Raw genomic sequence first — 25,529 nt, forward strand, 5'->3', positions numbered from 1 at the left:
ATGTTGATCAGATGTCAAAAACAAAGTGGAAGCAATCATTCATTCTGTCAGCCTGGGAGCTATTCATTGGACTTTGAGAGCTTCAGTAATGTGTGTGCCCTCCATGAATATTTATCAGGGCTTGCCATCTACATTGCATCCTCTATACAAGTCTACGGAGGTCACCCTGTGGTATCCACTCCCGTTCTTCAATGAGAGCTCATGAGAGTTCTTGGAGAGTGTGTAATGAAAGAGGACAACCATGAGCACATCTGTAAAATTTAAAATTTTCCCAGTGAATCAAGTGCTCAAAAAGATTTATGGATTGTAGCCGGTCATTGTAAACTTCATTCCATGATATTTTGGCTGAACAACTGCCAGCCATCTTCAGGTGAACTGAACAAGGACTGACAAGACATTTTCTGCTCCATCTTATATTGTGCACTGATGGTACTGCCGCGCATGCATTGAAGTCGTGGAGACAGAAGGACCACACTGCCCAGTGGCAGCACCCTCACTGGTGGAACTGCAAGATTTAGCTGCTGTCAGTATAGTCACTGGCTGCAGCTATCAAAGTCTTCTGGCATCTTCATCTCGAGCAAATTTCGGAGTTGATGGGATTCCACGCGTTATTCAGTGATCTATTGGTTATGACCTGTAGATTAAAACTGAAGAAACTGCAAAAAGGTGGGAATTTAAGGAGATGGGACCTGGATAAACTAAAAGAACCAGAGGTTGTACAGAGATTCAGGGAGAGCATAAGGGAGCAATTGACAGGAATGGGGGAAATAAATACAGTAGAAGAAGAATGGGTAGCTTTGAGGGATGAAGTAGTGAAGGCAGCAGAGGATCAAGTAGGTAAAAAGACAAGGGCTAGTAGAAATCCTTGGGTAACAGAAGAAATATTGAATTTAATTGATGAAAGGAGAAAATATAAAAATGCAGTAAGTGAAACAGGCAAAAAGGAATACAAACGTCTCAAAAATGAGATCGACAGGAAGTGCAAAATGGCTAAGCAGGGATGGCTAGAGGACAAATGTAAGGATGTAGAGGCCTATCTCACTAGGGGTAAGATAGATACCGCCTACAGGAAAATTAAAGAGACCTTTGGAGATAAGAGAACGACTTGTATGAATATCAAGAGCTCAGATGGAAACCCAGTTCTAAGCAAAGAAGGGAAAGCAGAAAGGTGGAAGGAGTATATAGAGGGTCTATACAAGGGCGATGTACTTGAGGACAATATTATGGAAATGGAAGAGGATGTAGATGAAGATGAAATGGGAGATATGATACTGCGTGAAGAGTTTGACAGAGCACTGAAAGACCTGAGTCGAAACAAGGCCCCTGGAGTAGACAATATTCCATTGGAACTACTGACGGCTGTGGGAGAGCCAGTCCTGACAAAACTCTACCATCTGGTGAGCAAGATGTATGAAACAGGCGAAATACCCTCAGACTTCAAGAAGAATATAATAATTCCAATCCCAAAGAAAGCAGGTGTTGACAGATGTGAAAATTACCGAACTATCAGCTTAATAAGTCACAGCTGCAAAATACTAACACGAATTCTTTACAGACGAATGGAAAAACTAGTAGAAGCCAACCTCGGGGAAGATCAGTTTGGATTCTGTAGAAACACTGGAACACGTGAGGCAATACTGACCTTACGACTTATCTTAGAAGAAAGATTAAGGAAAGGCAAACCTACGTTTCTAGCATTTGTAGACTTAGAGAAAGCTTTTGACAATGTTGACTGGAATACTCTCTTTCAAATTCTAAAGGTGGCAGGGGTAAAATACAGGGAGCGAAAGGCTATTTACAATTTGTACAGAAACCAGATGGCAGTTATAAGAGTCGAGGGACATGAAAGGGAAGCAGTGGTTGGGAAGGGAGTAAGACAGGGTTGTAGCCTCTCCCCGATGTTGTTCAATCTGTATATTGAGCAAGCAGTAAAGGAAACAAAAGAAAAATTCGGAGTAGGTATTAAAATTCATGGAGAAGAAATAAAAACTTTGAGGTTCGCCGATGACATTGTAATTCTGTCAGAGACAGCAAAGGACTTGGAAGAGCAGTTGAATGGAATGGACAGTGTCTTGAAAGGAGGATATAAGATGAACATCAACAAAAGCAAAACAAGGATAATGGAATGTAGTCTAATTAAGTCGGGTGATGCTGAGGGAATTAGATTAGGAAATGAGGCACTTAAAGTAGTAAAGGAGTTTTGCTATTTGGGGAGCAAAATAACTGATGATGGTCGAAGTAGAGAGGATATAAAATGTAGGCTGGCAATGGCAAGGAAAGCGTTTCTGAAGAAGATAAATTTGTTAACATCCAGTATAGATTTAAGTGTCAGGAAGTCATTTCTGAAAGTATTCGTATGGAGTGTAGCCATGTATGGAAGTGAAACATGGACGATAAATAGTTTGGACAAAAAGAGAATAGAAGCTTTCGAAATGTGGTGCTACAGAAGAATGCTGAAGATTAGATGGGTAGATCACATAACTAATGAGGAAGTATTGAATAGGATTGGGGAGAAGAGAAGTTTGTGGCACAACTTGACCAGAAGAAGGGATCGGTTGGTAGGACATGTTCTGAGGCATCAAGGGATCACCAATTTAGTATTGGAGGGCAGCGTGGAGGGTAAAAATCGTAGAGGGAGACCAAGAGATGAATACACTAAGCAGATTCAGAAGGATGTAGGTTGCAGTAGGTACTGGGAGATGAAAAAGCTTGCACAGGATAGAGTAGCATGGAGAGCTGCATCAAACCAGTCTCAGGACTGAAGACCACAACAACAACAACATTCAGTGATTACCAACTGAATAACATGTGGAATCCCATCATCTCCAAAATTTGCTCAAGATGAAGACACCAGAAGACTTCGAAAGCTGCGGCCAGTGACATTACCGATGGCAGCTGACTCTTGCAGTTCCACCAGCGAGGGCGTTGCCACTGGGCGGTGTGGTCCTTCTGTCTCCGCGACTTCAACACATGCGCAGGAGTACCATCAGCACACTATATAACACGGAGTGGAGAATGTCTTCGTCAGTCCTTGTTCAGTTCACCTGTAGATGGTTGGCAGTTGTCCAGCCAAAATATCATGGAATGAAGTTTACGACGACCAGCTGCAATCCTGAAATCTCTTTGAACATGAGCACGTCTGTCAAGCACGTCCCATATATGTTTTGAAAAAAGCTGCTGCCTCTGCATTTATATTGTATAGCTGCTGTTAATCTGCTATTGGTGGCTAGTATTTATGTACATCTACAAATACTGAGTCATACTTACAGTACTGAATCTAGATATTCAGATAATTGCTAGGAATAGTGGCTAATGAGGTATGTTCTTAATTTTCTTTTGAATTCAGAGGGATTATCAGTTTCTTGCTTTAAGTTAGATGGGGGCTTGTTGAATATCTTCTCTCCAGAGTACACAGCTCCATTCTGAACCATAGATGAAGTGGCAAAGTCTACGTGGAAATAGCTTTCATGCCTTTTATTGTAATTGTGTACGTCATAGATTAGCTTAATCTGATCAGCAACAAATACCGTTAAGTAGTGAATGCATTAGAAAGTGAGTACAAGAATCCTAAGATGGTTTCTGCAAGCTGTACAATTATCTACTTTACATGTTAATCTTACTGGTCACTTCTGCTGAATGAACACTTTATCTCCTTGGAGATGTTTGTTGTAAGGGCTTTAGGCTATGGTAAAGATCACCAGAAACTATACAGATGCAGTTAGTATTTTTAAATGTAATAAAGCTCGACAAGCCAAATTGTTCAACTATTTGCTGAGCATTTTGAAATTTGTGAGTACTAATTGCATCTTTATAGCCTCTTATGTTGTCTCCAGTATTAGGAAACAAAATGTATTGCACAAAAACTTTTCATATATCATAGGCTAATACTTATACAAGATGTAAATACCAGCCATGAAAGCCTGCATTGTACAATCAAACATTCATTCTGTAGTGTCCTGCAGTCAGCAGGAAAGAACTAACAGTCAATCTGAACACAGTTTATTACAAATAAAGAAAAAACACCTTCTTGGCATACACTTAAGTTTTAAATGCAGAAGCAAATAAAAAAACCACACCTCTGTGGTAGCAAAACAGATAAGTAAACAAGATGATGGAAGAAAATACTGACCAAAACTACTCTGCAAAATACAACATGTTACTACAGGACTACGGTGAGTGAATACAAGGCTAGGGCCAGCGTAAGTACTGGCCGAAGCTGTTCCTAGCAGTTGGTAAACACTGATGGTCTGACGGTCTAGGCATGCTTATAAAGCCAGGTTGGCAGAGTACTACAGCAGTCATATGAGTTCCGATTGGTGGAACTCTGTCACATGTTGTCCGGCAAAGTAGTTCCATGTTTATTTGGAAAGTCAGTTACTGTTTCTGTCTGCTGACGATGTTTCTACCTGCGCTGCTGAAAGAGGGCTAGCAACCCATCTTGCGTGTCAGTTTTGCGGGCCCTCTAACAATAAGGGGCCGCTACAGCATTTCTCCCCCTGGGAAAATAGATGGACCTCTTGCCTGACGCGAAAGGAGTGCATGGGCGTGCAGGCAGGAGGGTGAGAAGGAACAAGATACCAGGAAAGGTATGGGGGAGCAGACTGGTGGACCATGACGTGTCTCAGCTGGACTTTTAATGGCATGGGGGGGCAGTGTGGTATGTAGCCAAGAAAAGAAGCACGGCCTCCTCCAGCGGGTGATGGGTCAGCAGCTTATTGAGCTGGGTCTTGAATATCCGCACAAATCATTCTGCCTGGCCATTTGATGCAGAATGAAATGGGGCAGTATGGACAAGGGAAATTCTATTGGCAGTACAGAAGTGCTTAAACTTGGTTGAAGTAAACTGTGGACCGTTATCCGTAACACTTGTTTTGGGGAGCTCGTCAACAGCAAAGAGGTGCCAGAGAATTTTGATACTCTCAGCAGAAGTGGTGCTCATCACGTGGGAGGCGTATGGGTATCCCAAACCAGAGTCAATCAGGATGAGCCACTGGGAACCATGAAAGGGCCCTGTGAAATCCAAATGAAGACATTCCCATGGAGCAGCAGCATCTGGCCATGAAAAATACTGGTACGGGGGTGCGTCTGACATGTTTGGCACATGTTGCAGGCTGACATGAGGGAGACAATGTCTTTATTCATACCGCGCCAATAAATGTGTCGGCGGGCCAGCTGTTTGGTGAGGAGGAGGTCCCAGTGGCCAGTGTGAAGAAGGTCAAGGACCCGGATGTGCAATGCAGACACAGAACATCAGAATCGCTATGCAAAAGGATAACTCCAATGCAGAATAAGAGACTTTGCTGATGATCTCAAAAGTGCTGGACCTCTGCATTGTCTGATCCTGAGCAGTGACCCAACAGCCTGCATCGGCATCCAACAGAAGCACGTCCAGAGCTGCGTCCATGTCTGGGTCCACATGGAAACACACCAAGGGGGAAGCATCAAACTCACAATCCACTACGGCAGGCAGCTGGGACAGAAAATCGGTGTTTGCATGCCATTCAGAAGTACAGTAGACAATATCAAAGTCAAACATCACCAGGAAGAATGCCCAATGCTGGAGACGGCGTGCCGTCTGGATGGGCGCTGCAGCACCCAGGTGAAACAAAGAAACCAAAGGTTTGTGACCGGTCTGCAGTGTGAAATGATGACCATACATGAAATTGTAGAACTTCGTCAGGGCAAAAACCAGCGCCAAAGCTTCCTTTTCAATTTGACTATATTTGGCTTGAGCATCGGTCAATTTTTTGGATGCGAAAACCACAGGTCTCTCAACGCCGTCGACCACTTGTGAGAGGACCACATCCAGGCCATAGTCCGAGGCATCGGTGGTGGTGATGAGGACAGAGAACGATCGTAAGCAGTCAGACAAGGAGGGCGGGAGAGAGCTGACTTGAGATGTATGAAAGACAGCTCATACACCGTGTACCGAACCCAATTCGCACCCATGTGCAATAACCCGGTCAGGGGCGCCAAAATCTCGGTGGCGTGGGGTATAAAATGCCAATGATGATGATTTTTGGTTTGTGGGGCACTCAACTGTGCGGTTATCAGTGCCTGTACAAATTCCCAACCTCTGCTCAGTCCACTCTCACCACTTCCATTAATGATGATGAAATGATGAGAACAACACAAACACCCAGTCATCTCGAATCAGGTGAAGATCCCTGACCCCGCCGGTAATCGAACCCGGGCTGCTGTACTTGGGAAGTGAGGATGCAACTGTGAGACCATGATCTGTGGAATTAAATGCTGATAATAGTTGATTTGACTGAGGATGGACTGTAGTTGCTTTACATTGGTGGGAGGAGGCCAGTTTTGAATCACCTCAATATACTTCTCAGAGGCATGTAGGCCACGGGCATCAATCATGAACCTGAGATAGCTGACCTCTCATGCAAAAAAGTCATACTTTTCTTTCTGGCAACGCAGTTTAGCCTCAGAAAACAGCCAGTATAGCTTTTCCATGAGGTCCACTGCTGATGAGCCACTGACGATGACATTGTCCAGATAATTGGCCACCCCGGGTACCTGGCTTGTGAGGCATTCCAAACAACATTGGAAAATGGCAGGGGCACTGGCAATGCGAAACAGGAGGCAGTTGAACAGGAAAAGGCCACACGAGGGTTTGATGACTAGGATCTGCTGTGATTTCTGGTCCAAAGACAGCTGCAAATAAGCATTGTACAAATCAATTTTGGTGAAAACGGTTGAGCCCGCAAGATGTGTGAGGATGTCATCCACCAATGGGACAGGATAGGCATTGATGATGGACTGAGAATTGACCATGACCTTAAAATCGCCACAGATGTGTAAAGCACTGTTCAGCTTCTCGACTATCACGATAGGCATCGCCCAACGACTGTGTGCGACGAGAGAAAGGATGCCTTCATCCTGTAAGCAGCAAAGTTCCACCTGGAGCCTGTCTCAGAGAGCAAAGGGAACTGGGCAGGCCTTAGAAAAATGAGGAACAGCAGAGGGAATAAGCTGAACATGCATAGTGAAACCCTTGCATTTTCTGAGCAATGGGGCGATGAGGGAATTGACACCACTTGTTCTGCGTCCTGCACAGATAAACCCAGGGGACAAAAAATTAGTTGCACCAGGGGATCCAGCCACCAAAAACTGAGCTGTGAAGGAACAACCATTGTAAGAGATTTGTGTGGAAAAAACGCCATCGACAGACATAGAGTAATTACTGAAACTGTGCAAGGTGCAAGTGTATGGGGATAAAGCCGGCGAACTCAAATGTTGGTATGTGGCACCATCCACAATAGAGACAGATGATGTTGTGTCAATTTGGAAGACCACCGGAATATGCATGATCTCCAAGGTAATGAGAAAATGGGCACCTGACTGGGGAATGATGGAGAATACTTGGCTTTCAATGGAATGCAAGGCTTCCAGGTCCTGATGTGATGATTCACGATGAGCCTGTGAGTCTGCAGGAAGCGTGGCATCGACATGATGTTTTTGTGAAGCCTGACACACCACAGTGCTAGGGCCTGTTTGGCTGTAAGCCATGCATCTTACTCACCAGTGGAGGCTCTCTGACCATTGGTGGGTCTGTAAACAGTCTGGACAGGATAGAAGCCGGGTGGAAGACTTCCTGTCACAGAGTGGGCCAATGGATTGACAAGGCTCCCACTTGGTGCTAAGCAACTGGCGAGCCGTGAAAACAGCTGGATCAAGACATGGTGGTTGTAGCCTGTGAGACTGTTCAAACGCATGAATGATCAGCAGACAGATGTCGAGAGATAGGTGCATGAAAAACCAGCATACTGCAAATCAACAAAGAGACATAAGGCTGCTTGCAGGCGATGTCAGTGCACCAGAATTTACAATCGCGGGAGAGACCCTGTAACTTTATAATCTATTCGAGATAAGTCTGACCTGGAGACTTTTGACAAGAAAAGAAAATCTGACTGGTGGAGGTGACATGTATTTGTGCATCAAAGTACTGAAAAAGGCAGCCCTTAATGTAAGTAAATGAGAGGTCTCGAGGGGGACTGCTCAGGGTTCAGTTGTTTAACTAAACGATACACCTGTGGGCCAGCTGTTGCTAAAACAAAGCCTGACTTTGATTTTCGTCGTGGATCCCATGTGCCAGTAAATGTTGTTCCAACTGTTCAACATAATTTGGCCATGGTTCGACAGACCTATAGAAAGCCAGAAACGTTGGTGGAGCCACGTGCAAAGTGTTCAATTTACCTGCGATGGAATCAACGCTGTGGGTTGCTTCTTGCAACGCTGGCGAGTGAGAGCGAATGTCCAAATGCGTGAGCATTGCCTGAATCTCCTGTAGAGTTTCCACCAAGGACTGAGGAAGCTCCTCAGAGGAGGCCATTCTGTTCGAAAATGAAAGTTGTATCCTTGTCACCAATAACTGTAGTGTCCTGCAGTCAGCACGAAAGAAGTAACAGTCAGTTCGGATGCACTTTATTACAATTAAAGAAAAACGCCTTCTTGGCATACACTAAGTTTTAAACGCAGAACAAAAAAAAAAAAAAAAAGAAAAGACAATTCTGTGATAGCAAAACAGATAAGGAAACAAGACAATGGAAGAAAATGCTGACCAAAACTACTCCGCGGCAACGGCCTTGCCACAGTGGATACACCGGTTCCCATGAGATCACCGAAGTTAAGCGCTGTCGGGCATGGCTGGCACTTGGATGGGTGACCATCCAGCTGCCATGCGCTGTTGCCATTTTTTGTGGTGCACTCAGCCTCGTGATGCCAATTGAGGAGCTACTCGACCGAATAGTAGCGGCTCCGGTCACAGAAAACCATCCTAATGACCGGGAGAGTGGTGTGCTGACCACACACCCCTCCTATCCGCATCCTCACCTGAGGATGATACGGCAGTCGGATGGTCCCGGTGGGCCACTTGTGGCCTTAACACGGAGTGCATGCACATGCACAAAACTACTCCACAAAATACAACATGCTACTACAAGACTATGACGAGTGAATACAAGGCTAGGGCTGGCGTAAGTACCGGCCAGAGCTGTTCTTAGCAGTTGGTAAACACTGCCAGTCTGACGGTCTAGGTGTGCTTATAAAGCCAGGTCAGCGGAGTGCTACAGCAGTTCTGACTGGTGGAATACTGTCACATGTTGTCTGGCAAAGTAGTTCTGTGTTTGTTTGGAAAGTCTTTTACTGTTTCTGTCCACTGGTGATGTTTCTCTCCGCCCTGCAGAAAGGTGGTTAGCAATTTGTTTTGCATGTTGGTTCTGCAGCCCTCTAACAATAAGGGGCTGCTACAACACATTCATTCATTCATTCAGTTTCATTCACATATAATTCTCTGTAAATCTCATCATGATGGAGAGCATTCAGCTGTGTGGAGGGAGTCAAGTGATATATGCTCTCAGGGGTGTGGAGGGAGCTAAGTTGTATATTAATAGATCAAAGAAATCTCTTCCACCTATTTCTGTAAAGTATGCCAACAACAAACAATTGAAAATCTGGAATGAAGTAACAAGATAGATTGCAGCTCACCACATATAGTAAATGTTGAACAGCAGACAGACACATTTAAAAGTTAACTAAGTTAAGGGATGAAGACCTTTGTCAGGCTTAAAAAGCGTTCACTCACAACTGAAACATGCATGGCCACTGTCATCTCCAGATGCCAATGCCCCATTGGAGTCGCAGACTCAGTGCCCATAGACAACAATGACCATGTGTGTGTGTGTATGTATGTGTGTGTGTGTGTGTGTGTGTGTGTGTGTGTGTGTCTAGCCCTGACAAAGGGCTTTGTCTGATAGCTTAGTCTACTTTGAAATGTGCCTCTCTGAATATCTCTTTTATGTGGTGAGTAACAATCTATGCTAACTCTTATGACTAACAGTAATCTGCTCCAATTATGATTACAGCAGTTGTTCTTAAGACTGCTTTATATATGTTTTGGGTGTTTGTATACTTATAAAGTAAGGATCTATCTAATATAAAAATTAGTCACATTAGCCAAAATTTGTCTGGCAATAACAAAAACAATAAAAGTTGCCTAAAAGCACAGCATTAACTTAAGATATTGATCAAAATAATAGTCCTTTTTCTGTGGATGTTGATCACATGACACTGTCTCACACAAGTACGTTGAAACATTATTGGTTATAAGTTTATGGTTGGAACAGTTTGTAATTTAGAAAATGATGCAACCAGTAAAACTTGCATGTAATCTAGCATTCCATTAAATCCATTGATGCTGTACAGTTCACACTATACAAACCAGTAAATGTAGTAAATAAATTTCTATATAATAACTTTTTGTACAGGAATAATCAAGGGCGACGAGATCATGGTAATAAATGGTGCTATAGTGAGCGACTTGGACATGATGTATCTCGAGAGTGTTCTCCAAGAAGAACTCGCCCTGTGCATGATGATGAGGTCATCACGGACAGAGCCGCCAGATCTTGTGGGTATTATGCGTGCGACGGACGACATCATCGAGAGCCTCGTCTGCCCACCTCCCCCTTCAGATCCCCCTATCATCAGCGAAGAGATGATATCAGGGCTCATTGTTCCTGCACCCGGGTGGAGTGAGTATTCCTTTTAAACATGATTACATCCAGAAAATCAGTAGATTGTTTCATTTGAGCTGTACCACTTTCTTTCAAGTTTTTCATCTAGAGAAGTAGTAGATTGTTGAATTTGAATGGCAGCACTTTATTTCGAGCTTCTACTCTTTGCCTAGTTCTGGTGCCCACAATGTCAGTTACTGTTCATGGTAGGAACAGTGTCAAAGACTTCAATTAAAATCTCATAAGGCCAAAATTTGCTTGAAAACATGTTATTCATTTAAATTTTAATAAAATATGTATTATAAAGGCCCAAAAAAAAATGGGGAATTACATTGACCAAAAGACAAGAAAGGAATTGAAGCCCTAAAGCTCTAAAACAAATGGTTATGGGGCACTCCATCTGAAGACAAAAAGTAACTTATTAAAATGACTGGATGGGCAAGATAACTACAGAGCTAAATAGCAACACTTCTCACAAATACACTCCTGGAAATGGAAAAAAGAACACATTGACACCGGTGTGTCAGACCCACCATACTTGCTCTGGACACTGCGAGAGGGCTGTACAAGCAATGATCACACGCACGGCACAGCAGACACACCAGGAACCGCGGTGTTGGCCGTCGAATGGCGCTAGCTGCGCAGCATTTGTGCACCGCCGCCGTCAGTGTCAGCCAGTTTGCCGTGGCATACGGAGCTCCATCGCAGTCTTTAACACTGGTAGCATGCCGCGACAGCGTGGACGTGAACCGTATGTGCAGTTGACGGACTTTGAGCGAGGGCGTATAGTGGGCATGCGGGAGGCCGGGTGGAGTACCGCCGAAATGCTCAACACGTGGGGCGTGAGGTCTCCACAGTACATCGATGTTGTCGCCAGTGGTCGGCGGAAGGTGCACGTGCCCGTCGACCTGGGACCGGACCGCAGCGATGCACGGATGCACGCCAAGACCGTAGGATCCTACGCAGTGCCGTAGGGGACCGCACCGCCACTTCCCAGCAAATTAGGGACACTGTTGCTCCTGGGGTATCGGCGAGGACCATTCGCAACCGTCTCCATGAAGCTGGGCTACGGTCCCGCACACCGTTAGGCCGTCTTCCGCTCACGCCCCAACATCGTGCAGCCCGCCTCCAGTGGTGTCGCGACAGGCGTGAATGGAGGGACGAATGGAGACGTGTCGTCTTCAGCGATGAGAGTCGCTTCTGCCTTGGTGCCAATGATGGTCGTATGCGTGTTTGGAGGCGTGCAGGTGAGCGCCACAATCAGGACTGCATACGACCGAGGCACACAGGGCCAACACCCGGCATCATGGTGTGGGGAGCGATCTCCTACACTGGCCGTACACCACTGGTGATCGTCGAGGGGACACTGAATAGTGCACGGTACATCCAAACCGTCATCGAACCCATCGTTCTACCATTCCTAGACCGGCAAGGGAACTTGCTGTTCCAACAGGACAATGCACGTCCGCATGTATCCCGTGCCACCCAACGTGCTCTAGAAGGTGTAAGTCAACTACCCTGGCCAGCAAGATCTCCGGATCTGTCCCCCATTGAGCATGTTTGGGACTGGATGAAGCGTCGTCTCACGCGGTCTGCACGTCCAGCACGAACGCTGGTCCAACTGAGTGGCCAGGTGGAAATGGCATGGCAAGCCGTTCCACAGGACTACATCCAGCATCTCTACGATCGTCTCCATGGGAGAATAGCAGCCTGCATTGCTGCGAAAGGTGGATATACACTGTACTAGTGCCGACATTGTGCATGCTCTGTTGCCTGTGTCTATGTGCCTGTGGTTCTGTCAGTGTGATCATGTGATGTATCTGACCCCAGGAATGTGTCAATAAAGTTTCCCCTTCCTGGGACAATGAATTCACGGTGTTCTTATTTCAATTTCCAGGAGTGTATTTATCATCTTCCCACATTCATTAAAGTCCTTTTGGGCTGCGAATGATCTGTGATTTTTCCATATAATTAGTTTCCCACGTACTTTTCTCTTCATCGGATGATATGGAGGCACTGCTGTTTTGAAAGCTTTAAATCCTTATCCTTCATAAATGCTGCCACCTGTCTCTATGGTAACTACATTATTTTACGTCTAATAGTTAAGTTCATTTTGAAATATTTTTTTCTTCTGTGTAAAGAAACTATTCAAGAAATACAGTTTGTGACTGAATATTTTCTGGCTTTTGTTTATGCTCTGATACCTACAAATATTGCTTAAAATACCATATGCAACAGTTGCATCTTGGATGTGTTAATATTGGGCAATGGTTAGGTAAATTATTTTCTGTTAATATCAAAGTGAAGAAAATCTTACACGAAAATGGAATTTGTATGTAATGTTTAGAATGATTATAATGAAAGGTCCAGTTTCAAAATGCTGGTAAAAAAAAGAATTGGTACTCAGAATAATGAACTGAATATTACCAAACAAGGAGCAAACATTATGGAAACAAAGAAAAGTTAATGAAAATTTCCCCACTTGATGGAACTGTAAGCATCATAACTTAAATGGGTCTGGCTGCAAATGACAGATGAATCACACATTGCATCAACTGTACTGTCCAATGTGCCAGACCGCATAAGATTAGCATTCGACAATTGTGGCATGACAGCAAGGCCATACCATATCAGATTGGAAAAATTCATTATTAATTGTCCTGAGACCAAAAACTGCATAAAAGGCAACAATGATATCAGCTTTTAATTGTTCTGAGGCCAAAAACCTCATAAAAAGCAGCAAGGAAATCAATTTTTAACTGTCCTAAAACCAATAACTGCATAAGAAGCAACAATAAAATCTGTTTCAATTGTCATGAGACCAGAGCAAAACATGTTCAGTATGCTGTTCATCATTTTCTGCCATAAGTTTAAATCAAGAAACAGCATGTTACATGACAGATCTAGTGTCTCAAGGGTCACATTAAGAATGTGTTGCACAATGTGTGCCTTCATTGCAGCTGTGTTTGTAATTGGGGCACTGAATACAGCACCTTCCAGATAACCCTACCAGCCAGAAGTCACATAGGATCCTTGGTAATCCTAGTATTTCCAAAATACCTCTGCTGCAGCATTTCACTGACACTGTAATGTGTGGTGGAGTGCCATGTTACAGTATAACTTTGATGTGTAAGCATTGATTGATGCCTGTACATGCTAAATTTATATTGTCATATATGTCATTATAACTATACTGAGTCTACATGACCACCTGTAATGTACAGATGATAGTTGCACTGTTAGCTGAAATCTGGATTTGCAATAACATACAGATGATATTACGATGGATGCCGACCATCCTTCTGTCCTGGATGACATCACAGTCTTAGGATACAATTATTCTCATGGAATAAAACCTGGTGGGTAGTTTCATATGGATAGCAATGCAAGATGTTTTGTAGAATTTTATGCACCATGGTCATAGGCATATCCAAAGTTCGGGCAGTTCTCTGTGCACTGCCTGTTTGCACAGCACTGCTTGACCCCATCCTGCAATGCTGTGGCCACATCTTCTACTGATGTCACATCAGTCGTTTTCTCCTTCTGCCACATTACATTTCAAAAGGACATGTCTTTTTGAATTTTATAATCATTTTCTCCAGACTCTTGGTGGACATTTGATCAACACTGTTTTTCATACTCTTGAGTACCCAAAACTTCTGCAGAGCTGTTGACACACAGTCACCATTCTTGTAGAAGAACTTTGCCAGTAGCATGTAATCTTTCATTAATACATTCATGGTGAGTGTCTCATTGCAAATTCTGCTGAATACGGTGCCACCTAGCGCCAAAATTTTCATTAAATTTTGTTTCCATAATATTTTCATCTTCTTTGATAGTATTCTGTTCAAATATAATTACAGCATTTTGGAATTGGAACCTTAATTATAATCACCCTGCATTTCACCATGGCATCATCTTAAGTCCTCTTAATGTCTGATTGCTGGAAATTGTTATTAAATTTTGGCCCGAACAACATTATGATACAAGAAGCTCAGACAATACTCATCATTTTGCTTGATTACTTGGTTTTGTATCCTTTACATGACAGAACATTGGTGAACCTTAGAAATCCTGTGAAACTTGTTCTTTCTTATACAGTTTACAAACAGCGTATTTTCTGTTTCATTTTCTTGTGTATTCTTCAAATTACATTCACAGTGCTATCTATAAGTCAAAATGGGCTTTTAATATTAATTTTAAATAATATTATTTAACACTTTCCATATTTTCTGCCAATATTGTAGAATTTTGTTATCCTAAATCATTGACTACCAAATGAAACACAAAATGGAGGTTTTAGTATTTCAAAAAAACAAATTTTAATGTTCCAGGCAAGGAGCTTTACTCTCCCGAGGCGGAGAGCTCTCCTGCTCCTTCTAGTGAAGCTGGTGGAAAAACTACTTCCCGGACGAACTCATTCGAAATAGAAAATCTACTGAAGGTATAAAAAACACAGAATTTTTCATAAGAAAATAACATAAGTGCCAGTGTTCATAGTAAATGCGAATGCCAGTAGAGGAGAAATATATGTGCATTAAACACTGAGTGTGTAACTCAAAAAATTTCAACTTGGATACTGCATTATGTGACATACAATTTCAAATTGCCTGTGAAGTACTCGAATGCTACATGCCATTTGGGTGTAATATATAATTTACTAGCATGCATGTAATGGTGGTAAATTACTCAGTCCAGATTTTAATTTAGGTAGTGATTTTTATATGCATTTTGTATTGCATTGTGAGAGGCCACTGCAGCCAGGGGAGAAATTTTCATTTCCTTGAGACAAGTGGCGGGAATTTAGTGAATTATTGCAATAGATACATCCAGTTTGAGCACAGGTGAAGGACATCCCCTTTGTATCATTAGTGTCTGGACTGTACTTTCTACAATAAAAGTATGGTTTGGTCCTTGTGAAATTTTTGAGTTTTCAGAGAACACTCTTAATAAGAGTTTTTGTGCTAAATTAAATCGTAGAAAGTTTTCTGGGATTTAGATGTTAAGTAATAGTATGAGCAGTGCTACAGGGAAGCAGTGCCAAATAAGGACAAAAGAGGGGAAACCATCAGAAATGCACATGATTGGTACAAGAGTTGATCAATCTGTAGCCACAATACTGTTTGCTGAGAGGCATAATGTTCAATAAATTTTCTGTAGTTGCTCAGGACTTACTAAATCAGGGATTTTGTGGAAAGATATGGAGTGTATAAAGTAAGTTTATTTATCCTGTTGGATGTATAGTCAGGTGATCTGTTTTAGTAGTTGCATGTACTGTGTTCTATGGGGACTAGCAGAGCTATATTTCAAGTGCAAGGTGTTGGCATGATACACTGTTATGTTTTCTTTCACAGATCACTACTAGTGAAGTGAAGATTGGAGAGGCTTGACTTTAATATGCAGGCGCTCTCTCTCTCTCTCTCTCTCTCTCTCTCTCTCTCTCTCTCTCTCTCTCTCTCTCTCTCTCTCTCCTCTCCCCCAACCCTCCCCCCTTCTCCTTAAAAAACTTCTGTTAGAATGTTGGTTAATAGCTAACTCAAGGAGGTTTTGCATCAGGTAAGAGACTTTGCTGAAGTTTATTGAAGTGGAAATAAATTGCACTGTTGGGAGCTTAAATATGTCTGCTTCAGTCCACTAGTAGATTAGAAAATGATATATTAAAAGTATTAAAAGTAGTCCATGAATTTTGTTATTTGGGCTGAAAAATAACTGATGCTGGCTGAAGTAGAGAAGACGTTAAAATGACTGGCAAAATCACGAAAAGTGTTTCTCAAGTTAAGACTCTTGATAGCATTGAATATGAAGGTATTTTTCTGGAGTGTAGCCTTGTATGGAAGTGAAACATGGTCAATACACTATTCAGACAAGAACAGACTAGAAGCTTTTGAAATGTGGTGCTATAGAAGAATGCTAAAGATTGGATAGTTAGCTCAAATAACTAATGTGGTACTGAATCAAATAGGGGGGAGGGGGGGGGGGGGGGGGGGAGGATGAAGAGTGTGGTACAATCTGACTGTAAGAATGGATTGTTTATCACCATAGCATGCTCTGTTCTGTGCAGAAGGCCAAGTAAAGATACCTAACCACACCTTTCTTATGGTGCCCAGATTGCGTGCTAATTGACCTCTTTTTAAATGTATTTACCTCAGCATTGCATATCATCCTGCTTTCTGGAGGGCTGAGTTCTGTAAGACCGACCTGCTTGTGTTTTCAAAGAGTATGATCATGTGATGCACTCTCTCCATTATATAGTAAATCAATGGAAAAGTACTTACCTTTTCCAGAGAAAGGTTTCGATTGATGAGCTGATAAGAGAAAATTTAACTTCCAATAGAAGACCATTTACTTTGAAGCATGGTGGTTTCTTAAAACAGTACAAACTACATAAAACTTCCCGCACTTCCAACTGCACCTGGCACAAAAGCAGAGAGTGTCAAATGTTAATCTTGCCATGGGTCTTACACATTACTTCATTACTCACATGATTTCACCTAATGTTAGAGAACTTTACATTGCTTTTTGTGACCCAGCAGTCCTCAACAATTTCAATTACTGTCAGGAAGGCACAAACATGAGGCATTAGCATGTCAGAGACTTTGTGGCATGTGAGGCAAGTTGCATTGCTAACACCAAGTGGTGCCATTATAGCTGCTGCTAGAATGGACTGCCAATGCTTAAAGCTGCTCTCAATGTAATACAGCATGAAGAAAAGCCTGGTAGGTTCTCTGTGGCTCTTTTCATGTTTAACTTAAAATCTATTTCATTTTTTTAAAGACTCACACTGACTTCCGAAAAGTGCATGGTCCCAAAAAAACCAGAAGGTGCTCCTACTCATAATCTTGGTTCAGTGAGGAGTAACTATTTTATTTTTACTAGACCTTTTTCTGCCAGTACCTATAAAACTGTATGAAGTTAATTTCTACACCTTGTCTCATGTCCTGCTCTCCAACTCTAAAAAGAGCCCTTATCAGATCTAAAAAAAGCTTTGCAAATGTCTCTTCTGCCTGTAAAAACTGATGGTCTCTTTCTTCCAGGGAAGCAGTTGTTCCTGTGGGAAATCTACATCTTAACTTGAAGAAATAGTAATTGTATTCCTCTACCAATGTTGTCTAGAAGCTTACCAGTTGCTATGTATACCTTTCCAGAAACAGTACACTGTAAAGTTGGCCATGTTGGCTCTTGATGCTTTCACACTTATCCTCTCCTCTGATGCATAATTCTAAACCACATTAGTTCATGAAATTAATTATGTGCAAACAAAATAAAAGTTTCCTACCAAATTATCTGTTTTGAACTTGACCAAATTGAGATTACTTTAGCTCACAAAATCAGTTAATCAGTAATCACTGTGGAATGAGGTGGAATGGAGCATTGAACTATCTTTGTGCCAGGCTAGGCTATAGGTTGATGGGAGCAAAGAGTCTTCAGTTAGGTAATGGAAAGAAGTGTGAAGGGCAAACATTGTAGAGGGTGACCAAGGCTCAAATACAGTAAGTAGGATCAACTGTATGTAGGATGCAGTAGTTATGCAGAGATAAAGAGCCATGGAGAGGATAGACTCACATGAAGAGCTACAGCAAACCAATCTTTTGAGTGGAGACAACAACAACAACAACAGTTGGTTCTTATAGTGTGTCCAAGTGTAGCGACATGCCTAAAAGGCCCACAATGGTGTAGGAACTGTGAAGGTCTGTGGAAGGATAGTGGCCCTTCCCTAAACACTTTCACAAGTACAGTAGTGCAGGAAAATGGTTCATATCAACCTGTAAATATTCCTAAGCTGATCTGAGCATTATCACTTTGCATAGCAAAACAGCATATTTCACATGTGGACAATGACAGTGGGTGATATTCTAATGGCTTCCTGGCAAGAAGTGAAGGAATGTTATACAGTGAAACAAATAAATAGTTAAGGAATGATAGCAATGGTCATGGTTACTTTCTCGGCCACATATTTATGAAAATAGCTTGTGAAATCCACTCACACCCCTGGAAGTCCATTCAGTCATAAAACATATCATACATGGAGAGGTGCCAACCTCAGATCGGATCTGGACAGATTAATAATGAGAACTGGTGTACCAACCAGCCCAGATGTGGCTTTCATGTGGTTTCCCACATCCCACTAGGTGAATACTCAGCTGGTACCCAAGTCCCACCTCAGTTACATGATACACAAACATTTAGAAAACTTTTGCTCTCTTTTACATGAATAAAACTGCATGCAGACAATTGTGGTACACACATTATGCCCTGGGGGGATGGGTGGCAATGGAGTGGCAATAGGAAGGGCATCTGGCCACCCTTTAAATTAGCCATGCCAAATCCATGCTGACTGTGTGCCAATGTGGGACAAAGGCAAAAGAAAGAGAAGTCATAAATCAACTGATAAATTTCCATGAGCATTGCCGACATTAGAGACAAATTTAATGACTGTCATTATTTATAGCCACAGTAGGTGAACAAGGTCTGTTCAGAAAATTCTAAAACTTTGTCCACAAAATGTTCCAACCCTTGTGTTTTACTTATTGTGCATGGCCTCCTTCAAAATACTCTCCAACACAATAGATACGCTACTCCCAGTGCCCTTTACACTTCCAGAAGCAGTCTTGGTACATCTCTTGCTGAATCACACAAAGTGTCATCTGCCAATTTTTTTGTCTCATCTATCATTGTGAACCTTCATCCTTTCAATGGAGTTTTCAAGTTTGGAAATAAGAAAAGGTCCACAGGGGCCAGATCTGGAGGGTACAGAGGATGAGGCAGCACAGTAATTTCATTTTTCATGCAATAGTTGTGCACGAACAGGGATGAATGTATTGGTGCATTATCGTGATGCAAGAGCTATGAATTGTCTTGCCCCATTTCAGGCTGTTTCCGTATCACATTTCCTTGCTGACATTGCAACATGTTGTGGTGTCACCGCCAGACACCACACTTGCTAGGTAGTAGCCTTTAAATCGGCCACGGTCCATTAGTATACGTTGGACCCGCGTGTCACCACTATCAGTGATTGCAGACCGAGCGCCGCCACACGGCAGGTCTAGAGGGACTTCCTAGCACTCGCCCCATTTGTATGGTTCACTGACAAAATACGCTCTCATTTGCCGAGACGATAGTTTAGCATAGCCTTCAGCTACGTCATTTTGCTATGACCTAGCAAGGCGCCATATTCAGTTACTATTGATATTGTGAATCATGTACCATCAAGAGCGACATTCATCATTAATGGATTAAAGTTAAGTATTCCACCAGCTATGTCCGTTTTTCTAAATTCTAATTTCCTTGTCCTGTTCCAGACCTCATGCCAGCCTGCGTGAGCTAAAACACGTGCCTTTCGGCCTCCTTTAGTAAAACGGAGTTGGCTCCCTTGCCAACCACAACACATCTCGATAGTACCATTGATTAACAGTGTCTCCCTGTGGCACAAATTCGCAATGAACTAATCCTTCAAAGTCAAAGAAAACTATCATCATTGGTGTCTGACCTGTCCTGATGAGCTCTTTTTGGTCTTGGAGAACCTTTCCCAACCCATTGTGAAGAGTTAACCATGGTCTCAACATCATAATCTCATAATGATAGACCCACATCTCATCACCAGTTATGACCCTCTTAAAGAACATCTCATTCTCATTTGCATGATCCAAAAGCTCTTCACAAATTGATTAACAGTGTCTCCCTGTGGCACAAATTCGCAATGAACTAATCCTTCAAAGTCAAAGAAAACTATCATCATTGGTATCTGACCTGTCCTGATGAGCTCTTTTTGGTCTTGGAGAACCTTTCCCAACCCATTGTGAAGAGTTAACCATGGTCTCAACATCATAATCTCATAATGATAGACCCACATCTCATCACCAGTTATGACCCTCTTAAAGAACATCTCATTCTCATTTGCACGATCCAAAAGCTCTTCACAAATTGATTAACAGTGTCTCCCTGTGGCACAAATTTGCAATGAACTAATCCTTCAAAGTCAAAGAAAACTATCATCATTGGTATGTGACCTGTCCTGATGAGCTCTTTTTGGTCTTGGAGAACCTTTCCCCAACCTTTCTGGTCCTGACTCATGAGCCATGAGATGGCAACGTGATGCTACATGATGCGTTCCAAGATGCTGTGTCAGGATTTCATAACATGATCCAACAGAAATGTTACATTCATCTGCAATTTCTCAGTCAGTCTTCAATTGGCATGCAAGATTTCATTGACGTTCCTGACATGAGTGTCATCCGTAGATGTTGAAGGGCATCCTGAATGAGGGTCATCTTTAATTTCTGTTGGGGCAGTTTTTAAGCCACATGAACCATGTGTAACACCAAGTACAGCTTAATCATTCATCACCATAGGCTTCCTGCATCATATGGTGTGTCTCTGTAAAGGTTTTCTTGATTTTTACGCAAAATTCAACGCAGATATGTTGCTCCACTTACTCTGCCACCTCAAAATTTGCAAAACTGTGCGACACAATGTTCTACTCAATACAGCACTGAATGATAACTAACAGACATACAACATTGAAACTTTCAGCAGTTACACATTAAACAAAGCCGTGTGCAGGGATGCCAACTGCATTTCGTGTGAAATTACAAATGATCCAGAATTTTTTGAACAGACCTTTTATGCAAGCTACATCACTCAAAAAATTAAACTGCATGCAGAACCATGAGTTTCTTATAATGAAATTAAAAATAGAGCACCAAAAGAAATATTAACAGATCAATTTCTAATGAGAAACACATTCTTCTTAAAGCTCAAAATTCAATAAAAGGTCTTGAAAATATTCTATTTAAGTATTGTTACATATTGGAACCCAGACATTAATAACATACAGCATTCTTATCAATTTGAAAATATATTTTTTGTTCATTATTTTATGTCTACATTGGACTAAAGTATTTTTACTTTTGCATTTATTTTCAGACTGCAGAGCAAGTGACAGGCTTCTGCCGATCTCCTGTAGAAACTCGTAAGTCTAGTCCTACAGGTAGTGTCACAAGCAGCCAGTCACAAGCTCTGCTTACACCTAGCCGCCAACTTACTGATGCTGAAAAACTTCGCAAAGTTATTCTCGAACTTATTGATACCGAACGCACTTATGTTAAGGTAAGTACATGATTTTCTTGTGAAAGTGAATGTTGATATAAATGTGCAGTAAAAATTAATGTGAAACCTGTTGGACATAAATTGAGTAATATTTTTGAAGGGTAAAGCATATTTTAATGTTTGCCATTTACCATTTAGTAATAAACAAGATAAAGGGAGAAATAAGAAGTGGTGTGTGTGTGTTCATCTTCATCCAGTCATAACCTGAAGACAATTCTTTACTAACTGTTGTGACTCTGCCACAGAATGTTAAATTTGAAATCACATTCAGTGTTCCTGATTTAATGTTCTACAGAATCCCACACCACTGCAGTCAAATTCAGATGTGTTTCTTTCTGAATGCCACAAACAATTCTGTCTTATGTCATATTTTGGTCTAATCCAGTAGTCACAATTGTCTGTTGCTGCTCTCTTAATCACGTTAAGTAGCACTACTAGTATGGTGTATACTGCAAGGAAAGAAGCAAATATTATTAGAAAAAGAACTCTCGAAATAAATAATTTTTCTTTATAGTAACCTCAATACTAATTCAAATTGTGGTAAAAGATTGAAGAAAAGCATTACACTTCCAGATGACATAGCTTTATAATGATAAATACTTTGCAGAAGAAAGACAATGTTATGAAATGTGTGCTAATAGCAGTGTTGGTATAAATCTTACATTACACTGCACTGCACTGTGAACAGCAGTTGGGAGCACATCCTCTGTGTAGCACATCCTCATAGATCATAGATAACTTCCTCATCTTTGAAAATCCTTAAATGATAACTAATGATAACCAGTAATTGTAAGTCATTTATATAAAAAATGAACAGTAATTGTTCTATCGCAATTCTATGGGGCATGCCCAAAATTACTTCCATTTCTGTGGAACACTCAGCAATGGTAATCACAGACCTGGTTAGATATTACATGTGAACATGTTTCTTGTAGTAAAGCTGTGACCAAATAATTCATACTCTGTTGTTACTGTCCCTTCCCACCAGTCCTTTCACCACATTATAGCTGGCTGTAAAAGTTAATTGCCATGCTACCCATGAGTGGGTGAGCTTTAATGTCACTAGCACAAGTTTTGTGATCACAATGACAAGTATTTTCTTAGCATTTATTGTCCTTTGTAGATGTGAAAAGAACATGTTTAATATTTTGTAAATTTTGGGATTTGTTTAACAAAGCCACATTATCTAATATGTGCTTAATTTCTTTATAATTATCCATTCTCTTTGCTGTTGTACTGTGCCATACTTACTTCACTTTTACATTGTGTGCAATGTGTCACATTGTATGGTGCTGTAATAGCTGTCATAGTATTTTAGGTGCCACTTCCTCCTCACTCCAAGAAAATAATATAACTATTTTCTGATAAAACTTTAACTTAGTGACTATCAGGTCTTGGTTTAGAGACACCATGTCAGCACTGTTAATACTGTAGAAACTCATGTTTCGCTTTGACTGCTGACTTTGTCATGTTGCAAGTACATATCACATCTGTAATATCAAAGATGTGTGGGTTCATATTGAGATACATTGCACAAAATGTAATGATTAATTGTGTGGTCCCATACTACTAACAGTAATTTGTTTCAGCACCTGAATAATCTATTGGAGAATTATTTAGAACCACTGAAGAAAGAAACATTTTTATCGAATGCAGAAATTAATGCACTTTTTGGAAACATCCAAGAAATTGTAGCATTCCAAAGACAATTTCTTCAGAACCTGGATGAAGCTCTAGAAATGGAACCTGATTTCAACAAGTTTGAGCATCCTAGCCAATTCAAAGTGCGTATAACACAAGATTTCTCATTTCTAGCATATTACATGCTTCAAATATGATTATACTTCTGTAATCATAAATCTTTGAAAATGGATTGTAATCAGAATGCTTCAAACCACTGGTCTATAGTTTCTAGCTACAAACAGTGTCTTGATCTAATAATAACAGTACTGTGAGTAGTGCTGTAGCAGCCACTACAGTGGATTGTGAATATTATATTATGCTGTCTAAGTTGTTTGTTTTAAAATGTGGAATGAAACAGTTCTGTGCTTATAGTGGGGGCTGTGTTTGCCTCTTCAGAGATTATTCATTGAAATGTGAAGTGAAGGAAGGAAAATAATTATCTGTGTCATAGAATGCTGCTTTGATAACTGATATGGTTTTTATCACAGTGAATACTTTTATTCAAAATGAACATGTCAAAAGGGCACATTCACGAAACATTAAGCATTAGTTATCTCTGAGAATTATTTTACTTTCATACACCTGTAGTTGTAGTACTGTGTATTACTCTTGCGGTTTGTTGCCCCTACAGTTCTCTCCTCCCTTTGACAGTAATGTTCTCCACAAAGATTTTCTCTACTAACATTCCTCTGTCCCTCTGCAAGCCATTAAAAAAAGTTTGATGAATACTATTTGCATTTCAGATATCACTCACTAATACTTATCATACACACGCAACTTTTGAATTTTGCATAGCTGTACCTTGGTGATATTTTATCACCATCAAACGGTATTTTATATATTTTCTTGATCAATTACTTATATTTTTTTACATAGTGAAATGTACTTTTGTATTTTTACATCGTGAAATATACTTTCTTATGCATAGGGCAGAACAGGAGTTTTGAGATTCTCTTTCAACTTTAAATTTCTGTACAGGATACTGATTTTGTTGCTACATGTAAATGTAAAAATAAAACAATTTTGGCAAGAAAGTAAATGACTAAATTTAAATTGTTTCACATGAAGTAATATAAATGAATCAGTGGAAAATTGTGCTACTCATCATAAAGGTGAACACTGAGATGAAAATAGGCACAGTGAAAATACTCTTAAACACTAAGCTTTTGGCCAAATTTTCCTTCAGAAAAGAAGAGAAAACACACATAGATCACACAAGCAGGTGTACCTCATGCACACATGACTGCTATCTCTGGCCACTTCAGTCAAACTGCAATTGGTGCAGTGAATAAAATCAGCAATCTGGAGTGGGGCAGGGAAGGAGAGGGGGTGGGAGGGGGGTAGAAGATCTCCATCTTGCACAGCATGCAGGGACTAAAAGATGTCAGGACAAGGCTGCCAGGGGCAGCATCAGAAGGCTGTGGGTGTGTGGGGTGGGGGGGAGGTTGAGTGGAAGAGAAGCAGGGAGGGGAAAAGACCAATCGGTGCATTGGCAGAGAGTGGTGATGAGATGGTAATTGGGAGGATAATATAGGACAGAGGGACAGAGGGTGCAGAAACTGTTGGGTAGAGGCTGTAGGGACAATAGGTTATCTTAGGTTGAGGGTGGAATAATTTCAGGAGTGGAGAGTGTGTTGTAAGGATAACTCCCACCTGTGCAGTTCAGAAAAGCTGGTTGTGGAAGAGAAGATATGAATGGCTTGGGTTGTGAAGCAGCCGTTAAAATCAGACATATTACATTCAGCTGTATTTTGTGATACAGGGTGTTCTACTTTGCTCTTGGTCACAGTTTGGCATCAGCCATTCACCCTTGTGGACAGCTGGTTGGTAGTCATACAAATGTAATACCAGCTTGCTACAATCATTGCACAACTTTTTAATTTGGTATGACTACCAACTAGCTGTGCGCCAGGATGAATGGCCACAGTCAAATTGTGGTCAAGAGTGAAATGGATCATTCTGTTGTACAAAATGCAACTGAACATAAGATTGTTGATTTTAGTGTGTGCTTCACAACCCTGACCATCCAGTTCTTCCCCTTGTTGAAATCAACAGTGGTATCAGCGTGCACACGCTCTCTAAGTTTATAGGCATACATAGTGTATAGCCTGATTTTTTCCATGACTGTGGAAATAGCCACTAGCTTGCTAGGTGTTGACAAGTGAACATGTATAACTGGTAGTCATCAGATTTTGTGTTGTGGGCAAAATG

The 25,529-nt window shown here is 41.4% G+C and overlaps 1 protein-coding gene and 1 pseudogene across 1 annotated transcript in view; both read left to right on the forward strand.

Moving 5' to 3' along the window:
• The window catches only part of LOC126419799 (protein still life, isoforms C/SIF type 2), a 924,442-nt gene that overhangs the window by 820,005 nt on the left and 78,908 nt on the right, over window positions 1-25,529 (forward strand). The window contains exons 9-12 of the mRNA XM_050086986.1: window positions 10,281-10,547; window positions 14,864-14,973; window positions 21,453-21,635; window positions 23,225-23,419. Of these exons, the coding sequence (XP_049942943.1) occupies window positions 10,281-10,547; window positions 14,864-14,973; window positions 21,453-21,635; window positions 23,225-23,419 (755 nt within the window). The remainder of the gene's footprint in view (window positions 1-10,280; window positions 10,548-14,863; window positions 14,974-21,452; window positions 21,636-23,224; window positions 23,420-25,529) is intronic.
• Window positions 8,591-8,707, forward strand: LOC126419961 (5S ribosomal RNA; annotated as a pseudogene).

The sequence above is a fragment of the Schistocerca serialis genome, chromosome 9 (genome assembly GCF_023864345.2).
Source record: "Schistocerca serialis cubense isolate TAMUIC-IGC-003099 chromosome 9, iqSchSeri2.2, whole genome shotgun sequence".
NCBI classification, from domain to species: Eukaryota; Metazoa; Arthropoda; class Insecta; order Orthoptera; family Acrididae; genus Schistocerca; species Schistocerca serialis.